The sequence below is a fragment of the Typha latifolia genome, chromosome 13 (genome assembly GCF_019914945.1).
Source record: "Typha latifolia isolate L0001 chromosome 13, TyphaL0001v2, whole genome shotgun sequence".
Lineage (NCBI taxonomy): Eukaryota > Viridiplantae > Streptophyta > Magnoliopsida > Poales > Typhaceae > Typha > Typha latifolia.
In genome coordinates this window covers 3,291,528-3,307,599 of record NC_133098.1, presented here as the reverse complement: position 1 = coordinate 3,307,599, position 16,072 = coordinate 3,291,528, and the positions used below count along the sequence as shown (strand labels likewise).

The window sequence follows — 16,072 nt, the reverse complement described above, 5'->3', positions numbered from 1 at the left end:
GAAAGCTCATAGGCATTAAATTTTAACGTACCCAACAAGAAAGTAGTAAATGTCCTCTCTCTCTCTCTCTCTCATTAAATTATTTCAATTAGAGTTAGTAGTTAGGAAAGGCCTTAAGATATATAGATCAAAGTAGAAAGGCTTTAAACATCCAAGGCAGGCCATACTGGGCCCAAACAGATAAACAGATAAACAAGCTTTTTAAATTAGCCCATCTTCTATTCTATTTTTTGGCCCAATAGCTTCTATAAGAGAGAATAGATTAATGTTTTTTTTATTCAAGAGCCGGAAGGCTAATCACTAAGGCTCAATCAAGCTTTAGCCAATATACTAAACCGCCTAGTTTAGAGTTCAAGCAGTGTGCGTCTCCTCCAAGCTAACCGCAACGCTAAGCTAAGTCATTGAGCTAAGCCACCACTGACTACCAAATAATTTTCTCCACAATAATTATTTAGAGTTGGAGTCGATCATATGACCTCTTTGGTCATAGATTAATTGTAATTATTTTGCCAAAAGTTTGGATATGTACTAGATTGAATGTTTGGTGAATAGCTTGTGTTTATCTAATTCAAATACAGTGTTGTTCACTTTGTGAAAAGTATTTAAAACTATTTAAAAAATTGGTAAGTCTTGTGGGAGAAATTTTATATAAATTTTTTCTTTTACTTTAACTAATGCCAAATATAAATGGCTGATATATACCTAGTTTTATATTTAAGTTTGTATCAGATAATGTAAACAAAAAAATTTGGTAGGGCTAATTTCTAAAAAAAATCTCAAATTCAAGTACATTTTGTTCTTTAGGTTGAATTTCTAAGGACAATTATTTAGTTATTCCAACATGACAAAAATAAATAAAGTACATATAAGATTTACTAGCTAGCTAAAAGCAATCCAAGCCTGTTTATTATTTAAACAATATATATAGTCATTTAGTTTGAAAATATATATTAACTCTCTAATATAAACCTTGGGTTCCATGCCGTGGGTCAAGTTGTAGGTCCACTAGAATTAAGAGGCAGCCCCGCACCAACCACTAAGTGAGGATCTGCCACATGTCTGGCGGGTCCCATACACTGGGAAGAAGTTAATTGGCTCAACGCCCCCCCATGACACGTCGGCCTAATTTTATCGACGGACGCAAGTAGGAGACCAGACAAAAAGACGCAAGGCCCTTGTTGTGTTGTCTAGTGGGGCCCAGCCATTCTGATCAGATCACTGGTTCAGTCACATTTTTGGGACCCACGGCATTGCTTCATTTATGCCTGGGGTGTCACTTCACTCGTGTGCATGCCTTCTCTTTCTTTAGAAGAAGATATATATATATATATATATAGAGAGAGAGAGAGAGAGAGAGAGAGAGAGAGAGAGAGAGAGAGAGAGTTTTGGATAGAATAATATCATAAATTATTTTTGCAAAAGAGTATTTTAGATTATATTCATACAACATGATCGAGCTATAATATTCAACCATATCCTCAACAGTCTCATTGTAGTTCTTTTGTAAACGAGTAAAAGATATACTTTCATGAGAATCCAAGAGCCACCTACTATTAGGTATATATAGTTAAATGTATCTTAGTTTAATATCAAGTCAGCTGGATCCCAAGAAGTCCTTATAATTAGGTGTGCCTTAGAAATCAAAGTACCATGCATGAGAAATATACTGTCTCCCAAGAGTACTATAAGATGAGATTCTTGTTTCTCCCTAGCTACTTTGTAACTTCGTATGCATTTTTTCTTTAATGCTCATCAAGTATATATTAACCTTCTTGCTATTCATATAAATTAAACAAGTAACATAACTCTCTTAAGAAACAAGTCATAATAAATTCAAACTATCTGTCTATGAAAAAATTATAATCTGTGATCTCTATCAAGGAAACCAAAGAGATTAAAAGATTTCACCAGGGTTCCATTGCTTTATTTTAAGTAAGCATAGTTGTAGGTATAATATGAGACAAAGTATATCTCACAGCATCTTACAACTTAGAACACATGGGAAGATTGGTAGTCAGATGCTGGCAACTTCTTTGCTCTCTTTCGCCCTCTCTTTGACTCTTAACTACCTTTTAAAGTCATAACAATGACAAAGATAGAAGAAAATAATTTCAGCTAGATATAAGGATTAGTTGCTCTAATCCTAATATCTTTCTCTTAGAAAACAATAAAAGAAAATCTCTACCACACCCAGATAGAACTTGTTAGAGTCGTTCATAGTGAACAGTTTTGATGGTTATATTTAATTAGTCAAACAGCAAAAAATTTATTATAATTTGAGCATAGAAGTACTCATAGAATATTTAAGGATCAGTGAACAGTTTAAGTTTATAGTTTCTCACATTAATTTGTGAGGCTCTCAAAGCTAAAATGCTCTTCTCTCAATGCCTTGGTATAACAAATTTAACCTATTTCAGGCTCCACAATCTCCGATACATAGTAAATATTGGTACTGCTTACATTAATCTTGGTAATTGTATAATTTTAAAATTTTTAGGTGCTCTCAGGTTATAATGTGTGAGTAGTGTGGTCACACTTATGCCTCTAAATAACCTATAAATCGCCTATTTCGCTAATAATTTTAGAACTCAGATAAAATTAACTTTAATAAGATTACTCTCTCTTTGGTAACAAATACAGCTATCTTTTGTAGATAAAGAAGTATTTAAAAAAAAATATTTTCTACAATCAAATATCAAAATTAAAATAGTTTCATAAACAGACCACATTTTAGACAGGTGTCTTCGATTCTAAGTAATTCTAAAGCCTCGTTTGATTCGTGCATAAAGCTTTTTAAGGATAATTTTATATATATCTCTTAAACGTAAATTAAATACATCTATAATTTTATTCGTATTCTATTATTTTTATTATAAAATGTAATTATTATATTGAATAAGTTTATGCAATAATTTGTGTTTGATTACTAACTATGTATAAGTATGTTAATTATACTAAAAATCTTGCTTAGAAAACGTGCATAACTTTATCACATCTTCTACATCTGATAAGATTTTGTGGATAACTTGTGACGCGGCTTACCTTATATAAAGTTTTATCAAAATATGGGTAAGTGCATGTTCATAATTCATGAATAAGTATATCTTATATAGGAACCAAACACCACATAAGTGATTAAAAAATATTGGCTTCTTTAATCAAAATTTACAATCTTATAGTCGACATCATTTACTCTCTTCCAAATCTCTGGGAGTTAATAAAAAGATTTATTTTGCATGTATACATTTTAACATTTTTATTTATTTTATATTTTATTTATCGAAATAGATCACACTTCAAATTTAATACCAAAATAAGTTTGTAGAACTATAGCCTCACATAAATCACTCATAAATTTAGCATTTTACTTTTAAACAGAAATGCCAAAAAAAATATTTTAAAGTAAAATTTGAAAAAGATATGATATTTTTCTTTTTTCAATTATTAGCCCAGTTGGTTATGTGGGATGACTATGTTATTTCAAACTTATATATTTTTTTCATATCTTCACAACGACATAAATTATAACTAAAATAAATAACTAAACACAAAACTAGAAACCTTTTCTTTATATTTTTATTTTTTATCTTTCTAGTAAGATATTCGATTAAGCGTAAATCAAAATTATTATAATCTGCGCCGTATTATATGTTTAAAACGGACTACTACTCCCGGCAGGAATAAAGAGGGCGCGCCGTGGCGTAAAACTTTGTGCGCGAGTTACGAGGCCAACTGCCGCACGCCGCAACCCGACGTGCGGTAAAAGCCCCTGGCCGTTCCCTTTAATTACGATCTCCGCCACGCCTTCGTGTCAACGACGACGAGAGAGAGCGAGAGAACGGAACACGATAAAGCCGCCGTTGTAACAGCGGAATCGCAGAAGCTGCCGATGCCACGTGGGGTCCGTTGGCAGCTGGCGCGGTGCGGTCCCCCCCCCCCTTCTGTCACGCCGGAACTTTGGCGGGGACTATCTGGGAAATAAGAAACAAATTATTTTACCAATATATATATATATATAAAAATTCTTTTCAAAGCCATTCTATTTTACATTACAAGATTCGAATTTAACGCCTTTCTAATACTTGAGAAATATTTGCTGATGTAGCGTCTCGTCTCTAGAACCATGACATGAATACTCGACCTTTTACGAGTTAAGAGTTAGAATGTATGAATATAATAAAAGAAAATAAAAATATTTATTGAGGAAAGAAAGCTAGTGGCATTTTCGTGGGAAAGCTTTACCATCAGATCATTCAAACACCACGTGGGTCGGTGCGCTTTCTTCGGCCGAATATTACCAACTTAAATAAACAGCATCACTTCAAGAATAAGAAAGAGTAGAAATAGGACCTTTTTTTTTTTTTTTTTTTTTAAAATTTCACACCCAATGATTATATTAATTTACGCCCTATTTTCTCACTTTTAAATTCGATGCTTTTTTTTTCTAGAATAGATGAGATCCTAATTGAGAATTAAGGGATCGAATTAAAATAGTGAAAAAGGACAGGGTGTAAACTGTAATAAACAAATGACGAAAGAAAAATAAAATGAAAAGAGTAATAACACTATTAAATGTCGTCCAATTTTTAATTGCTCTCTCGTGGAGAGGAAGGCGATGGTTCCGTTTTATTTTAACCCGCCTCGGTCCCTTCCATGTCGGTCCCCCGTAGCCGAGAAGACGAAGAAGAAAGGAAGAGGAGGAGAAGAAGAAGCGCCAAATACCAACCCACCCAATCCACGCTGTCTTCTTGATTCCTCGGCGACTTCGCCGAGGCCACCTCCGTCGCCGGAATACTTAGAGGTCGTCTCTGTCGCCTCTGCTCTAGATCTGGTGGGCATCCAGCAGTCGCTAGCGGTGGAAGGAAGAACTCCGCCGGAGCTCCGGCTTCGTTCCGGCCTATTTCGACGTGGTATTTCGTCTAGTAGTGGGGATTACGGTGAAGTATTCCGGCTTGGCTTTGCCGCCGGCGGGGATCCCGGGTTCGAGCTCAGATGCCTAGATTAGGGTTAAGGTTTCGTTGGACGCGAATGGGAGGTGAGGTGTTGAGTGGAATAGTATACTCGGGATATTCTTGCAGCTGAAGCTTCTTGGCACGGGGAAAGGTGAAGGAGAACAGGTTGATTGCTTTTTGTGAAGCGAGTTGATAAGAATTTTTTAAGGATCTCGGCGTGATATTTAAAAGGGAGGAGTGGGAAAGGGAGGAGCTTTATTACTTATAAAAGGAGAGGGAAGAGAGTGGAGGAAAGGACGAAGATTTCATTTCCTTAGGGCATTTTGGATCGGAAGAGAGTGTGTGGTAGCCGGTAGGAGCTGCTTAAATGAAGGCTCCAGGATCAAATGTGACGCCATGTCAGGTTGAAGGTGAGTTATTTGATATTTGTTCTTTTTCTTTCGTGTCATTTTTTTTTTGGTTTTTGGTCATGATTTGGGCAAGCTAATGCTATTTTAGTATGATGGGCGATTACCAAATTTGCAATCTTAAATGCTTCTATGTGGAATTTATGGTTCTTTTGTTGTTCTTTTTTCAAGTCTAATTTGCCTACGTGCGCTTTTGAGAGGCTCTAAAAATCTCATTGTGTTAACACAAATGGAGTCAAGATTTTAAAATCATGAAATTGTAGCAAGTTTGTTCATCTGATTCGGGATTAATGGTAAATTGCAGAGAGATCAGTATGTAACAGTTCTTTTATGAATCAAGAGATACCAACCAGAAATTGAGTCCTAATCCATACCAACTGAGATCTTTCTAGTCTAAAGTTTAAAGGCATACCCATTACCCATATGTTTAAACTTATGATTCCTTTTATGGACTGAGTTATGCCAGATGATTACCTACCAGGTACTTAGTGCTGTGTTTCGTTGCTTAATTCTGTAATCTCAATTCTTATTTCCTCATAGATGAGAATTTCATGGTTGGAGTCATTTGATGTCTGCCTTGTCAATCTTACTTAAGTTTACTTTGTACAGCAGGAGAAAACAAAAGCATCAATTCAGAGTTATGGCATGCTTGTGCTGGGCCGTTGGTGTCGGTGCCACCAATGGGCAGCCTTGTGGTCTACTTTCCTCAAGGTCATAGTGAGCAGGTGTGACATCCCTATCTGGTATAGCTTAAAGTGAAATAATTTCCGTGCGAGTTATTTCTCAGAGTTCCTTTTCTTCTCTCAATGGCTATGTCAGGTGGCAGCCTCTATGAATAAACAGATGGATAGCATTCCAAATTACCCTTCACTACCTTCTAAGCTGATATGCGTGCTTCATAGCATCACCTTGCATGTATGCCTCTGAAAAGAGTTCCTGTTTTTTTTTTTTATATCATTGATTTAAATGCTTTTGGCAGAGGAAATCTATTAATGAATGTTCTGTAACCAGGCAGATGCTGAAACAGATGAAGTTTATGCTCAAATGACTCTTCAGCCTGTTAATAAAGTATTTCATTTGACTCAAATACTTTTTTTTTTCCCTGTCCTCTTTTCTTCATGGAAGTTCGTTTATTAAGACAAGGCTGGTGTAGTATGACAGAGAGGCAATGCTGGCATCCGAAATGGGCCTCAAACAAAACAAACAACCAACAGAATTCTTCTGCAAAACACTTACAGCGAGCGATACAAGTACTCATGGTGGATTTTCAGTACCCCGTCGTGCAGCTGAAAAGATATTTCCACCACTAGTATGTCCAGTTTCTTCAGGATGTCACAATATGTTAATGAATCAAAAGCTGTAAAATGTAGCAATAATTTTCTTACAACAATATCACATTCAATAGGATTTTACGATGCAACCACCAGCTCAAGAATTGGCAGCCAAGGATTTGCATGATACTTCATGGACATTCCGACATATCTATCGAGGTATGAGGTCAACATATACATCTAACAATGAACTTTTCTGAATGTCATTATGTTTTTTGATCTTCCTGCATTTATTCGGATCGTAATTGGTTTAAAACAGATCTAATACTCTAATAGTCGCTCTTCTCTCAATTAGTCATTAAATATTAATTCAACACTATGTGGGTGGCAATGAGAAAACTTTCGTCTTTAATTCTTTCTCTGACTCAAGTCCTTATTAGTAAACTTTTTGCCCTCAGATAGTCTAATATGTTAGAACCATTATGAGATGCTTTTGTGCGAGTATGTATTGCAAGCATTTTCATTTACTAGTGTCTTTAATTCTTTCTCTGACTCAAGTCCTTATTAGTAACACTTTTTGCCCTCAGATAGTCTAATATGTTAGAACCATTCTGAGATGCTTTTGTGCGAGTATGTATTGCAAGCATTATCATTTACTAGTCAGTGGCTGATCAACTTTAAACATGCAAAGAGAATTCAGCTTCAGACATGCAAAGAGACAAGCAGAACTGCCTTTTGTTTTCATCAAACACTTTGTAACTTCCATCAACAGATTCCTTTCTTTTCTGGCTCTATAATGTTTTTAGAAGTTCTGGTCCCTACAAATATGTTCAGTTCTCTATCCTTGAGGTAATCTATCTTGTTATATCAAAATGTAACAAAACGTGATCCAACAAACTTATTTTCAAGCTGTAAAACTTCTTTGTATGCGAACTGCTTCATTAATACAAAGGGTGTTCTCTTGGATTCTACTTATTGAAAGGCAAGATGCAGATTGTGCTCTTCCTGTGATGCACAGGTAGAGCTTGTGGTTAAAAGAATTGTTCCCCTAATTGACACCCTGTATTTATAAGCTAGTGAATCTTCAGCTACTTAAAAATGTTTACACGTTATATCTATCCAGCTGTATGTTTTCCTTCTTTGCTGTCACTTGATTCATGTATCCCTTATGTTGTTGTTAGGAGAACTTCTGTTATGGTTTATAGTATTTCTAATCAGTCGCCTTGAGTTCATTTGTTTGGGTGACAATATTATATAAACTATGATTCACTGACTTTCTCATCCATAACCAAATGTGCAGGCCAACCAAAAAGACATCTTTTAACGACCGGATGGAGTGTGTTTGTTAGCACAAAAAGGCTTTTAGCGGGTGACTCTGTCCTTTTCATTAGGTGGGCTGGGAAGATTTAACCTTAAAAGTTAATGTTCATAGTATCACATCTGACTTGTAAAATCATATTATTTTTTTCTTCAGAGATGACAAGTCACAGCTTCTCTTGGGTATTAGGCGTGCTAATAGACAACAACCTGCTTTATCATCTTCAGTTTTATCGAGTGATAGCATGCATATTGGAATTCTTGCTGCTGCAGCTCATGCTGCCGCAAATAACAGTCCATTTACTATATTTTACAATCCAAGGTAATATATGTTTCTGCTGACTTTATCACATTCATATTTAATTAGCAATTTGGTGTAGTACTGAAGTGGACTGTTGGTCACTTAGAGCATGTCCTTCGGAGTTCATCATTCCACTAGCCAAGTATAATAAGGCTTTGTACACACAAGTGTCTCTTGGCATGCGGTTCAGGATGTTGTTTGAGACTGAGGACTCAGGGGTCCGCAGATATATGGGCACAATTACTGGCATAAGCGACTTGGATCCTCTGCGCTGGAAGAACTCGCAGTGGCGTAACCTGCAGGTTAGCCAATGCTTAATAGCTCATGTGCCTGCAATGGTACTTAGCTGTGTTATACCAGTAATTTATTAAGTTGACTTCTGTTCTGCTTATCCGCTTAAGTCAGGCATTTGAACTGGGTAACAGTAGTGCGATCTTTCTAACCTTTTAATCGAAAATTAATTCTCACAGATTCTTTTGAATCATACCTACATACACTTATTTCTTGAACTCAGTATATACTATTATAGATGCTTCTGCACTTGTCTAATCTTGGCAATTCTTAGGTTGGCTGGGATGAATCAACTGTGACTGAGCGAAGGACCCGTGTGTCAATATGGGAGATTGAACCTGTGGCAACTCCTTTCTATATTTGTCCACCACCATTTTTTAGACCCAAGTTTTCTACACAATCAGGCATGCCAGGTACACCTAGTTATATTTGTCTTTTTGATAAGGGTATTAAATTGCATAGCAGTTGAATGATCCTGGGTTATGAGCCGTCTGACACAATTATTTATATCTTGTTGCTATAAACTTTATTATTTAGGTGCTTTTCATACTATTTTTTTGTTTATTGGTTTTCTGCTCTCTCTCCCTCCCTCCCTCTCTTTCTCCCTATATTATATATATATCATCACTATCTTCTTGAAAGAATCATGTCTCTGTCCTTATTGACCTTTACGATATTCTAATTGGATGTGTACTTCTTTCTTGGGAGCATCTTGATATACTTGTTGATCTTTCTTTGCAATATAGAGTTTACATTGCTGACTGAAGGTAAATTTGTAGAGGATGACTCTGAAGTTGAGAATGCATTTAAAAGAGTCATGCCGTGGCTTGGCGATGATTTTGGCTTGAAGGATGCACAAAGTTCAATATTTCCAGGTCTGAGCCTAGTCCAATGGATGTCTATGCAACAGAATTCTCAGCTAGCACCCTCAGCTACCCAATCACAAAATTTTCCTTCTACTTCATCGGCAACGCAAGATGGCCTTGGCAATGAAAATCCAAACAGATTGCTGAACTTTCAGGCCCATGCATCAGGCATACCTAACTTGCAGTTTGGCTCAAAGGCTAATCCTCCAACTGAGCTAGTGGATCAGCATCAACAGTCGTCTCAGCTATTATCCCAACAGCAGATACATCCCCTGCAGCAGAATTCTTTTCCTCTGCAGCAACAGCAAGCATCAGCGTTGCAACAAAACACTGTGCATTTGCAGCAACACCAGCGACAACAACAACAACTGGAACAACTACAGAGACAACAATTACAGCAGCAGCAACTAAGGCCTGCTGCTAATCTTGAAACAATTGATCAACAGCAGCTGAGACAACATCAGCATCCAGGAAGCCAAATTCTACCTCAGACTCAACTGCTCAACCAAATACTACAACCATCTTCATCTCATCTTCAACAAGGGTTACCTAAGCCAAATACTCAGCTCCAAGGAAGCCCCTGTTTATCCAGCGCAAGCTCTCTTCAACAACCATCTGTACCTCAAACCTTTCAGGTTCAGCAACCTGTGGAGTATCCAAATGCTTTCTTACAGAACCAACAACAACAATTGCAGCAACTGTCACAGTCACAACTTCAGCTGCAGTTATTACAAAAGCTTCAGCAACAACAACTGTTATCTCAACTCAGTCCACAACTACAGTCTCAGATAACGCAGCAGCTGGCTCAGAAAAGCCCAGAGTTTCAACAAGAGCAAACTTTTCAACACTTAAGTAGCACCAACCTTTTACAGAATGAGCTCAAGCAACAGCAGCAATTGCCTGCCACCTATAACACAAACTATCTCAAACATCAGCAACCTGTCAGAGCTCCCTCTACACTCGCTGAGAACAACATCCCATCTTGCTCAACTGCCCCATCCACCAACTGTGATAATTCTTCATCTAACTCACACAATAGAGTCCAGCAAGGAAGTAGAAATTTTACCGAGACAACTCCCACACCACCTGAGGAAAAAATACTTCAGGAAATTCCTAGCAAGTCAAATACTCGAGTCAAACATGAAATGCAGGGAAGGAAAGAATCTGTTCAGCTACCGAACCGGCATCCAATTGTAGATCAATTAGATGCTTCATCTGCAACTTCCTTTTGTTTAGATGATAGCCCACAAGAGGCCTTCTCATTTCCCCCTCTCTATTTGGATGGTAATGGACAAGTTGATCCAAGGGATAATCTACTTATTGGGGCTAATATAGATGGACTGATGCCAGAAACCCTGATGTCAAGAGGTTTGGGTTCAGGAAGGGATATCCAAAATTTGCTCTCTGGATGCAGGGATCACAGGGATGTTGATACAGAGGTATCTACTGCTGACATCAACTCACAGTCATTCAGCATGCCAGACATGTCTTTCAGAGCAGGCTGTTCAACAGATGCTGGTGTCAGTGAGAAGGGAACACAAAACCGGGGATTATGGACTAATCAACCTCAGCGCATGAGAACTTATACTAAGGTTCGGTAGACCTCTTGATTAAGGATTACACTTTCAGATTCCATAGTATGATTTATTTCATATCTCTACTTCTCTAGCTTCTTAGTAATCAAGAGGTAACACTATTTCATGAACGAAAAAACAAACCTTTTATGGCTACACGATCAAGATATTATACTAGTATGGTAGAAGTGATATTTAAGTTTGGCACCAACAACATTATGCTATCGCTAGTTTCCTTCATTTCTTTTCTTAATTATCAGGAATCTGTTGGCAAAGTAAATCACTAGATCTCTCATCTCTCTATTCTAAGATTAGGATACAACAGTGAATTTCAGTAATCTGTTTTTCTCGCAGCAACACTAAACTATTGATGGTTTTATGAAGGTTCAAAAACGTGGATCAGTAGGGAGATGTATTGATGTCACACGTTACAAGGGTTATGATGAACTTCGACATGATTTAGCATGCATGTTTGGGCTTCAAGGGCAGCTAGAAGATCCATATAGGACGGACTGGAAACTGGTATATGTGGATCACGAAAATGATATTCTACTTGTTGGCGATGACCCTTGGGAGTAAGCTTTCCTTCCTTTCTCATTTGAAAATGCTGATGTCTTAGCTTGGTTGATACTTGATTCTATTCTCTCTACCTTTCCTTTTTCACAGGGAGTTCGTCAGTTGCGTGCAGAGCATCAAGATATTGTCAGCTGCAGAAGTCCAGCATATGAGTTTGAATGGTGATCTCGGTAACATCCCTATACAGACCCAAGCATGCAGTGGGTCTGATAATGGGAACGGATGGAAGGGTCCGTATGAAGATACCTCAGGTGCTTCCTATGATCGATGAGGGAAACATGCTGGGTGCATACAACCAGGATGATACTATGTGTGGGAAAAGGCCTACCTTGATGGCACAAATATTGAATCTACAAAAATATCGAGGAGGATTGACCAAACTAACAGGCTTCTATATTATTCTATTAGATGGACACAAAAATTCCTTGTGGAGAAGCTTGATTTGAAATGAGCTGACTGTTGCTTCTTTTCAGGTTAACTACACGTCTTGTATATGCAGCTATTACGCAAATGAGGAATTTCTAATAGGCAGTATTCCTATTTATTGTAGTATTAGAAGCAGATCTTTCCTTTTATCTACTTTTCTCTTTTTCTGTACATATGTACAACTGCTGATGTTTCAGTAAATCTCGATCTGTCTATATTTTGCAGACTTTCCTCCCATCTATTAAAATTTAATTGTTGAAGCAAATTTTGATGGGCAGAAGAAAGCTGCCTTCCGTTTCACAGATAATTTTTGTACCCCACGAAGAACGCAAGAAATGAGGCAAAGTTCCTTTCGAAAGTAATGACTGCTTAAATGTTGAATTGTTGATTACATCAGGAAATGCAAACTCCATTGTCTTTCGTTTTGCTATTTTCTCAGTGTCTAGTGAAGTTGCTACTACTTTTGGGTGCTGTTTGCTGATTATGAGAAAGGTACGGACTTACAGCCTTGACTACGTTGAGTTGTGCTAGTAGAAGTTTGAGTTGCATTGCCTTTTTCTGCTATGTTTATCAATTGGTTCTGGAAAATATGTTCTAGTGTTCTTGCGAAAATAGAGAACCTAGGGGTACGAGGTCCTTTTCTTTTCCTTTTTATGAGAAAAACTATATAGGAGAGTTGAGATTCTAAGCTATCCTTGCACTCTTTTTTGATTAATGAGGACCTGGGCGTTCCCTTAAAAACTTTTATTGTTTATTGATTCGTCTTCACCAAATTTATCTCCTTTGACGTTTATCTTTTTGCACAAATATACTAAGAAGGCAAACAGTTAAAACATCATATTATTATTTGCTTGACTGCTACGCATGTGAGTAGGTTTGAGGAGATTAAGTTGGTTAATGGGTTCTTGTAGGTCTCTAATTAGTAAACTGCCATTGCTTTTTAGTTCGCCATGCAGATCCAGGAACATGAACATTTGTTGTTACATGGTAATCAAATTCAGCAATATAGCGTTCGTAGTGCAACCCATTTCAGAAGCCCCAGTGAATTTATTCCAGTTCACAATCCAAATGCAGGCAAAGCTTGTCCAATAGTTAACCATAACTCAACAAAAATAATAACGATGGATTAACTCTTTTTGCTGATGATAGACAACTTAATAATAGCATATGATTCACAATTCGTTTGCATTGCACAACATCTTCGTTTGCTCAAATGTTTAACCTTGTACTTAGTAGTTTTCCAAATCAAACTAGAACAGCCGGACTAAGCATCCAATTAAGTTATCCATACAGGAAATTTAACAAATGTAATCATATCTTCCTTCTCTCCCCAAAATCTTATCCTACAACTAAAACTCAGGGCCAATCTCAAGAAAGAACAGCCATGACATCAGAAATCCTCAACGCAATATAGTCAGTGCCATCTGCACCCTTGAACTCACTTCCAGCATACTTGGAGTACAGCACCGTGCTGCCTGGAGTAAGTGTCAATGGCTTCCTGTTGCCTTCCTCATCCAAAGGACCCGGGCCTACTGCAATTACCTGTTCAAGAAATACAAAACCATTGTTCCAGGTAAGTTTTTATGCTGCAAGATGATTCTCTACATTTGAGCTTTTGTTGATGTTTGCACTAATAGTTTAAAATAGAACTTGCTTTTGAATCAAATAAGACCTACACTTGTCCTTCAATAGAAAATCAAAACCAAGACAGTCTTGGTCATAGGAGTAACATTCAAAATCAAGTTTAAAGACACAAATATCTGAATGAAACACTTACTGTGCCAATAGAAGGCTTTTCCTTGGTTGCCTCTGTGAGCAGCAGACCACCAGCAGTTTTCTCTTCAACTTCTGCAACCTGGTATAAAAGGAAAGCAGGAAAGCATTTTATTCAGAAGGGCTATACAAGAAATAGAGCACAAGTCTTGGTGACATGACCAAAATGAACAGATAGCCAGAGCACTTAGAGTTAACCCCATCTTTGGTTGGTTTGTGCTATCAAAGAAAAGTAAACCTAGTTATACATGAAGATCCAAATTGTCTAGAAAGAAACTCCAAACTCTGAGAAAGAGAGAAGAACCTTAATCAGAACGCGATCATTAAGAGGTTTGAGGTCCTTCACGTCATTGGTCTCGAGAACACCCACAATGTCATCCTCTTTCAATATGAGATGGTTGGACCCATTGAATTCCAACTCTGTACCCGCATACTTGGAGTATACAACCTCGGCGCCAGTCTACATCAACAACAATTTTGCTATCAGCTACTAAGTCTGATGTATCCCAGAATCATGCAGTGAAAGGCCGTAGAGGTACTATATGACAAAAGTTCTCTTTTCATGTCCACCACATACTAAAGTTCTCTAACCACCTGATGTGCCAGCTTTTTGAGCCACACAGGAAATGATTTTTCTTTATCAAATTTGATGCTGACAAACAGAGCAATCATCAAAGAACTACACACCTGAACACTGATTTCCACTTTGTTCTTGCCTATGGTTCTTCCCTCTCCAATGGCAACAACCTCACCTCCTTGTGGTTTAGTTTGAGCTGTCGATGGGAGTAATATTCCTCCTGTTGTTTTCTCTTCAGATGATTTGATCTTCACCAGTACTCTATCACCCAAGGGCTTGACAGTAGTATACTGCAAAAATCATGAAAGCAACTCTGTTACTTCCACGGAGAATCATATATGCCCAAAATATAGACCAAAAATTCTGCAGTTGTCCAAAATGAGCTGCCCATTCTCATGTATATCAAATACTAGAGTACTACCCTATGGAATCACAGAATGATTACACAATTGGAGAAAAGAGATATATCAAGCTAATTCCCGATAAATACAAGAGGGAATCTTGCCAGGTTATAGTCAACTATATCTTGATTCTTGAATCAAGTGGAAGCACCATATAGTTATTCTAATTATAGGCGTCAGGACTGAGGAGATGAAATTTATAGCAACCAAGTGATCCAGAATGATAACAACAATAACTTAGATAGGTTAACACTTATCTTCTACAACTCACATGAATAATTATAAGATTACAAATCCAACCCATTCGACTATAATTCAATAGATGGAAACCATTGAATCCAATTTAGTACTAGTTAACTCCTGTCTGATTTTTCTACAGTTGGCATAAAAATCAGATCGTGTGGACAAATTTGAGGGGAAAAAGAAGTAAGGAAAAAGTTTTAAACCGCAAGCTAAGTTCTACTGCTAACATCAACAGGATATTGGCAGGATCTATAGGCAAAATCCTCCAAAATCTTCATATACCTTTGGAGCTACAACTGTAGCAGCCTTGACGACGATTCCCCGAAAGCACCTCTTGTGAAGCCCCACACCACTGACACCCACCGAGGAAGAAACCCCCAAAGCCGAAGGAGACAGGCGGAGCCCGTCGAAGGAAGGCAAAGCCTTCTTCGCCACTACCATTCCGGTTGCCGATAGCTGCACTGACGCCATTTTTACACCTAATACTGCGATAATTAACACACAAAATGCGGCATATATCAAGCATTATTCAGATCTTATCCGCAAACAAAGAACAAACGAGCGTAAATGGGAAAAGAATCCACCAATCCAAGTGAGAAAAAACACAGAAATTGTAGAGATATTACACCTTGGAAAAGGAATAGGGGGGAGGAGTTGTCGTCAAAATATTGCCTTTATCTCACTAGCTTGAGAGGAGAGCAAGCGGCAGAGATAAACCCTAAAAAGCAGAGGAGAACTATCGAGAAAGATGCTCCATTTATCTCAGAGCTGCGTGTCTGGTGGTCTCGAGGTATCAGTTAAAGTCACTGGATTAGGGTGAAATCGAGTCTTCGCGGGACTGCGAACTCACTATCCGATTTTGGCTTTTATTGGAGAAGTTTGTAGTTATAGGTGTTAAGGGAGGACATCGTATGCGAATTTATTTGGTTTAGGTGATTAGAGGGTTCTAGAACGTTGTATTCCATTTCTAGAGGGGAGTCTGGCCCAGTATATTTACAACGACATAGCTAAGGATTAAGCCATGAAATTAATTAAACATGGTTAGAGATGCATCTTTATCCTTGAAAATATTAGAATGTCATAGGGTATATGTGTAT

General features: G+C 37.6%; 2 protein-coding genes across 5 annotated transcripts; one reads left to right on the top strand and one right to left on the bottom strand.

The window, feature by feature from the left end:
- Positions 1-4,617: 4,617 nt before the first annotated feature.
- Positions 4,618-12,401, top strand: LOC140800218 (auxin response factor 16). 4 transcript variants are annotated; one of them, XM_073154889.1, is made up of 13 exons: positions 4,618-5,362; positions 5,969-6,084; positions 6,179-6,274; positions 6,371-6,427; positions 6,513-6,668; positions 6,765-6,849; positions 7,931-8,021; positions 8,105-8,269; positions 8,355-8,550; positions 8,814-8,952; positions 9,319-10,997; positions 11,364-11,554; positions 11,646-12,401. In XM_073154889.1, the coding sequence occupies exons 1-13, from the start codon at positions 5,320-5,322 to the stop codon at positions 11,824-11,826; spliced, it is 3,195 nt and encodes a 1,064-aa protein (XP_073010990.1). In that variant the 5' UTR covers positions 4,618-5,319; the 3' UTR covers positions 11,827-12,401. The 4 variants fall into 4 exon arrangements, with proteins under 4 accessions (XP_073010990.1, XP_073010991.1, XP_073010992.1 ...); XM_073154890.1 differs by having other exon boundaries at positions 5,182-5,362; positions 5,972-6,084; XM_073154891.1 differs by lacking the exon at positions 4,618-5,362 and having other exon boundaries at positions 5,972-6,084; positions 6,375-6,427.
- Positions 12,402-13,185: 784 nt separating this feature from the next.
- Positions 13,186-15,815, bottom strand: LOC140800408 (20 kDa chaperonin, chloroplastic-like). The gene is made up of 6 exons (XM_073155181.1): positions 15,604-15,815; positions 15,258-15,460; positions 14,442-14,621; positions 14,059-14,214; positions 13,759-13,836; positions 13,186-13,523 (listed from the first exon to the last, which is right to left on the bottom strand). The coding sequence occupies exons 2-6, from the start codon at positions 15,444-15,446 to the stop codon at positions 13,350-13,352; spliced, it is 777 nt and encodes a 258-aa protein (XP_073011282.1). The 5' UTR covers positions 15,447-15,460; positions 15,604-15,815; the 3' UTR covers positions 13,186-13,349.
- Positions 15,816-16,072: the final 257 nt, after the last annotated feature.

Bases quoted from the DNA above. Each gene is read 5' to 3' on its own strand.
- LOC140800218 (XM_073154889.1), top strand. From the start codon at position 5,320: ATGAAGGCTCCAGGATCAAATGTGACGCCATGTCAGGTTGAAG. The intron at 6,669-6,764 runs GTATGTCCAGTT...CACATTCAATAG, and splicing joins AAAAGATATTTCCACCACTA to GATTTTACGATGCAACCACC. The intron at 10,998-11,363 runs GTTCGGTAGACC...GGTTTTATGAAG, and splicing joins GCATGAGAACTTATACTAAG to GTTCAAAAACGTGGATCAGT.
- LOC140800408 (XM_073155181.1), bottom strand. From the start codon at position 15,446: ATGGCGTCAGTGCAGCTATCGGCAACCGGAATGGTAGTGGCGAAGAAG. The intron at 14,215-14,441 runs GTGTGTAGTTCT...TTGTTGATGTAG, and splicing joins AAGTGGAAATCAGTGTTCAG to ACTGGCGCCGAGGTTGTATA. The intron at 13,524-13,758 runs GTAAGTGTTTCA...TTTCTTGAACAG, and splicing joins AAAAGCCTTCTATTGGCACA to GTAATTGCAGTAGGCCCGGG.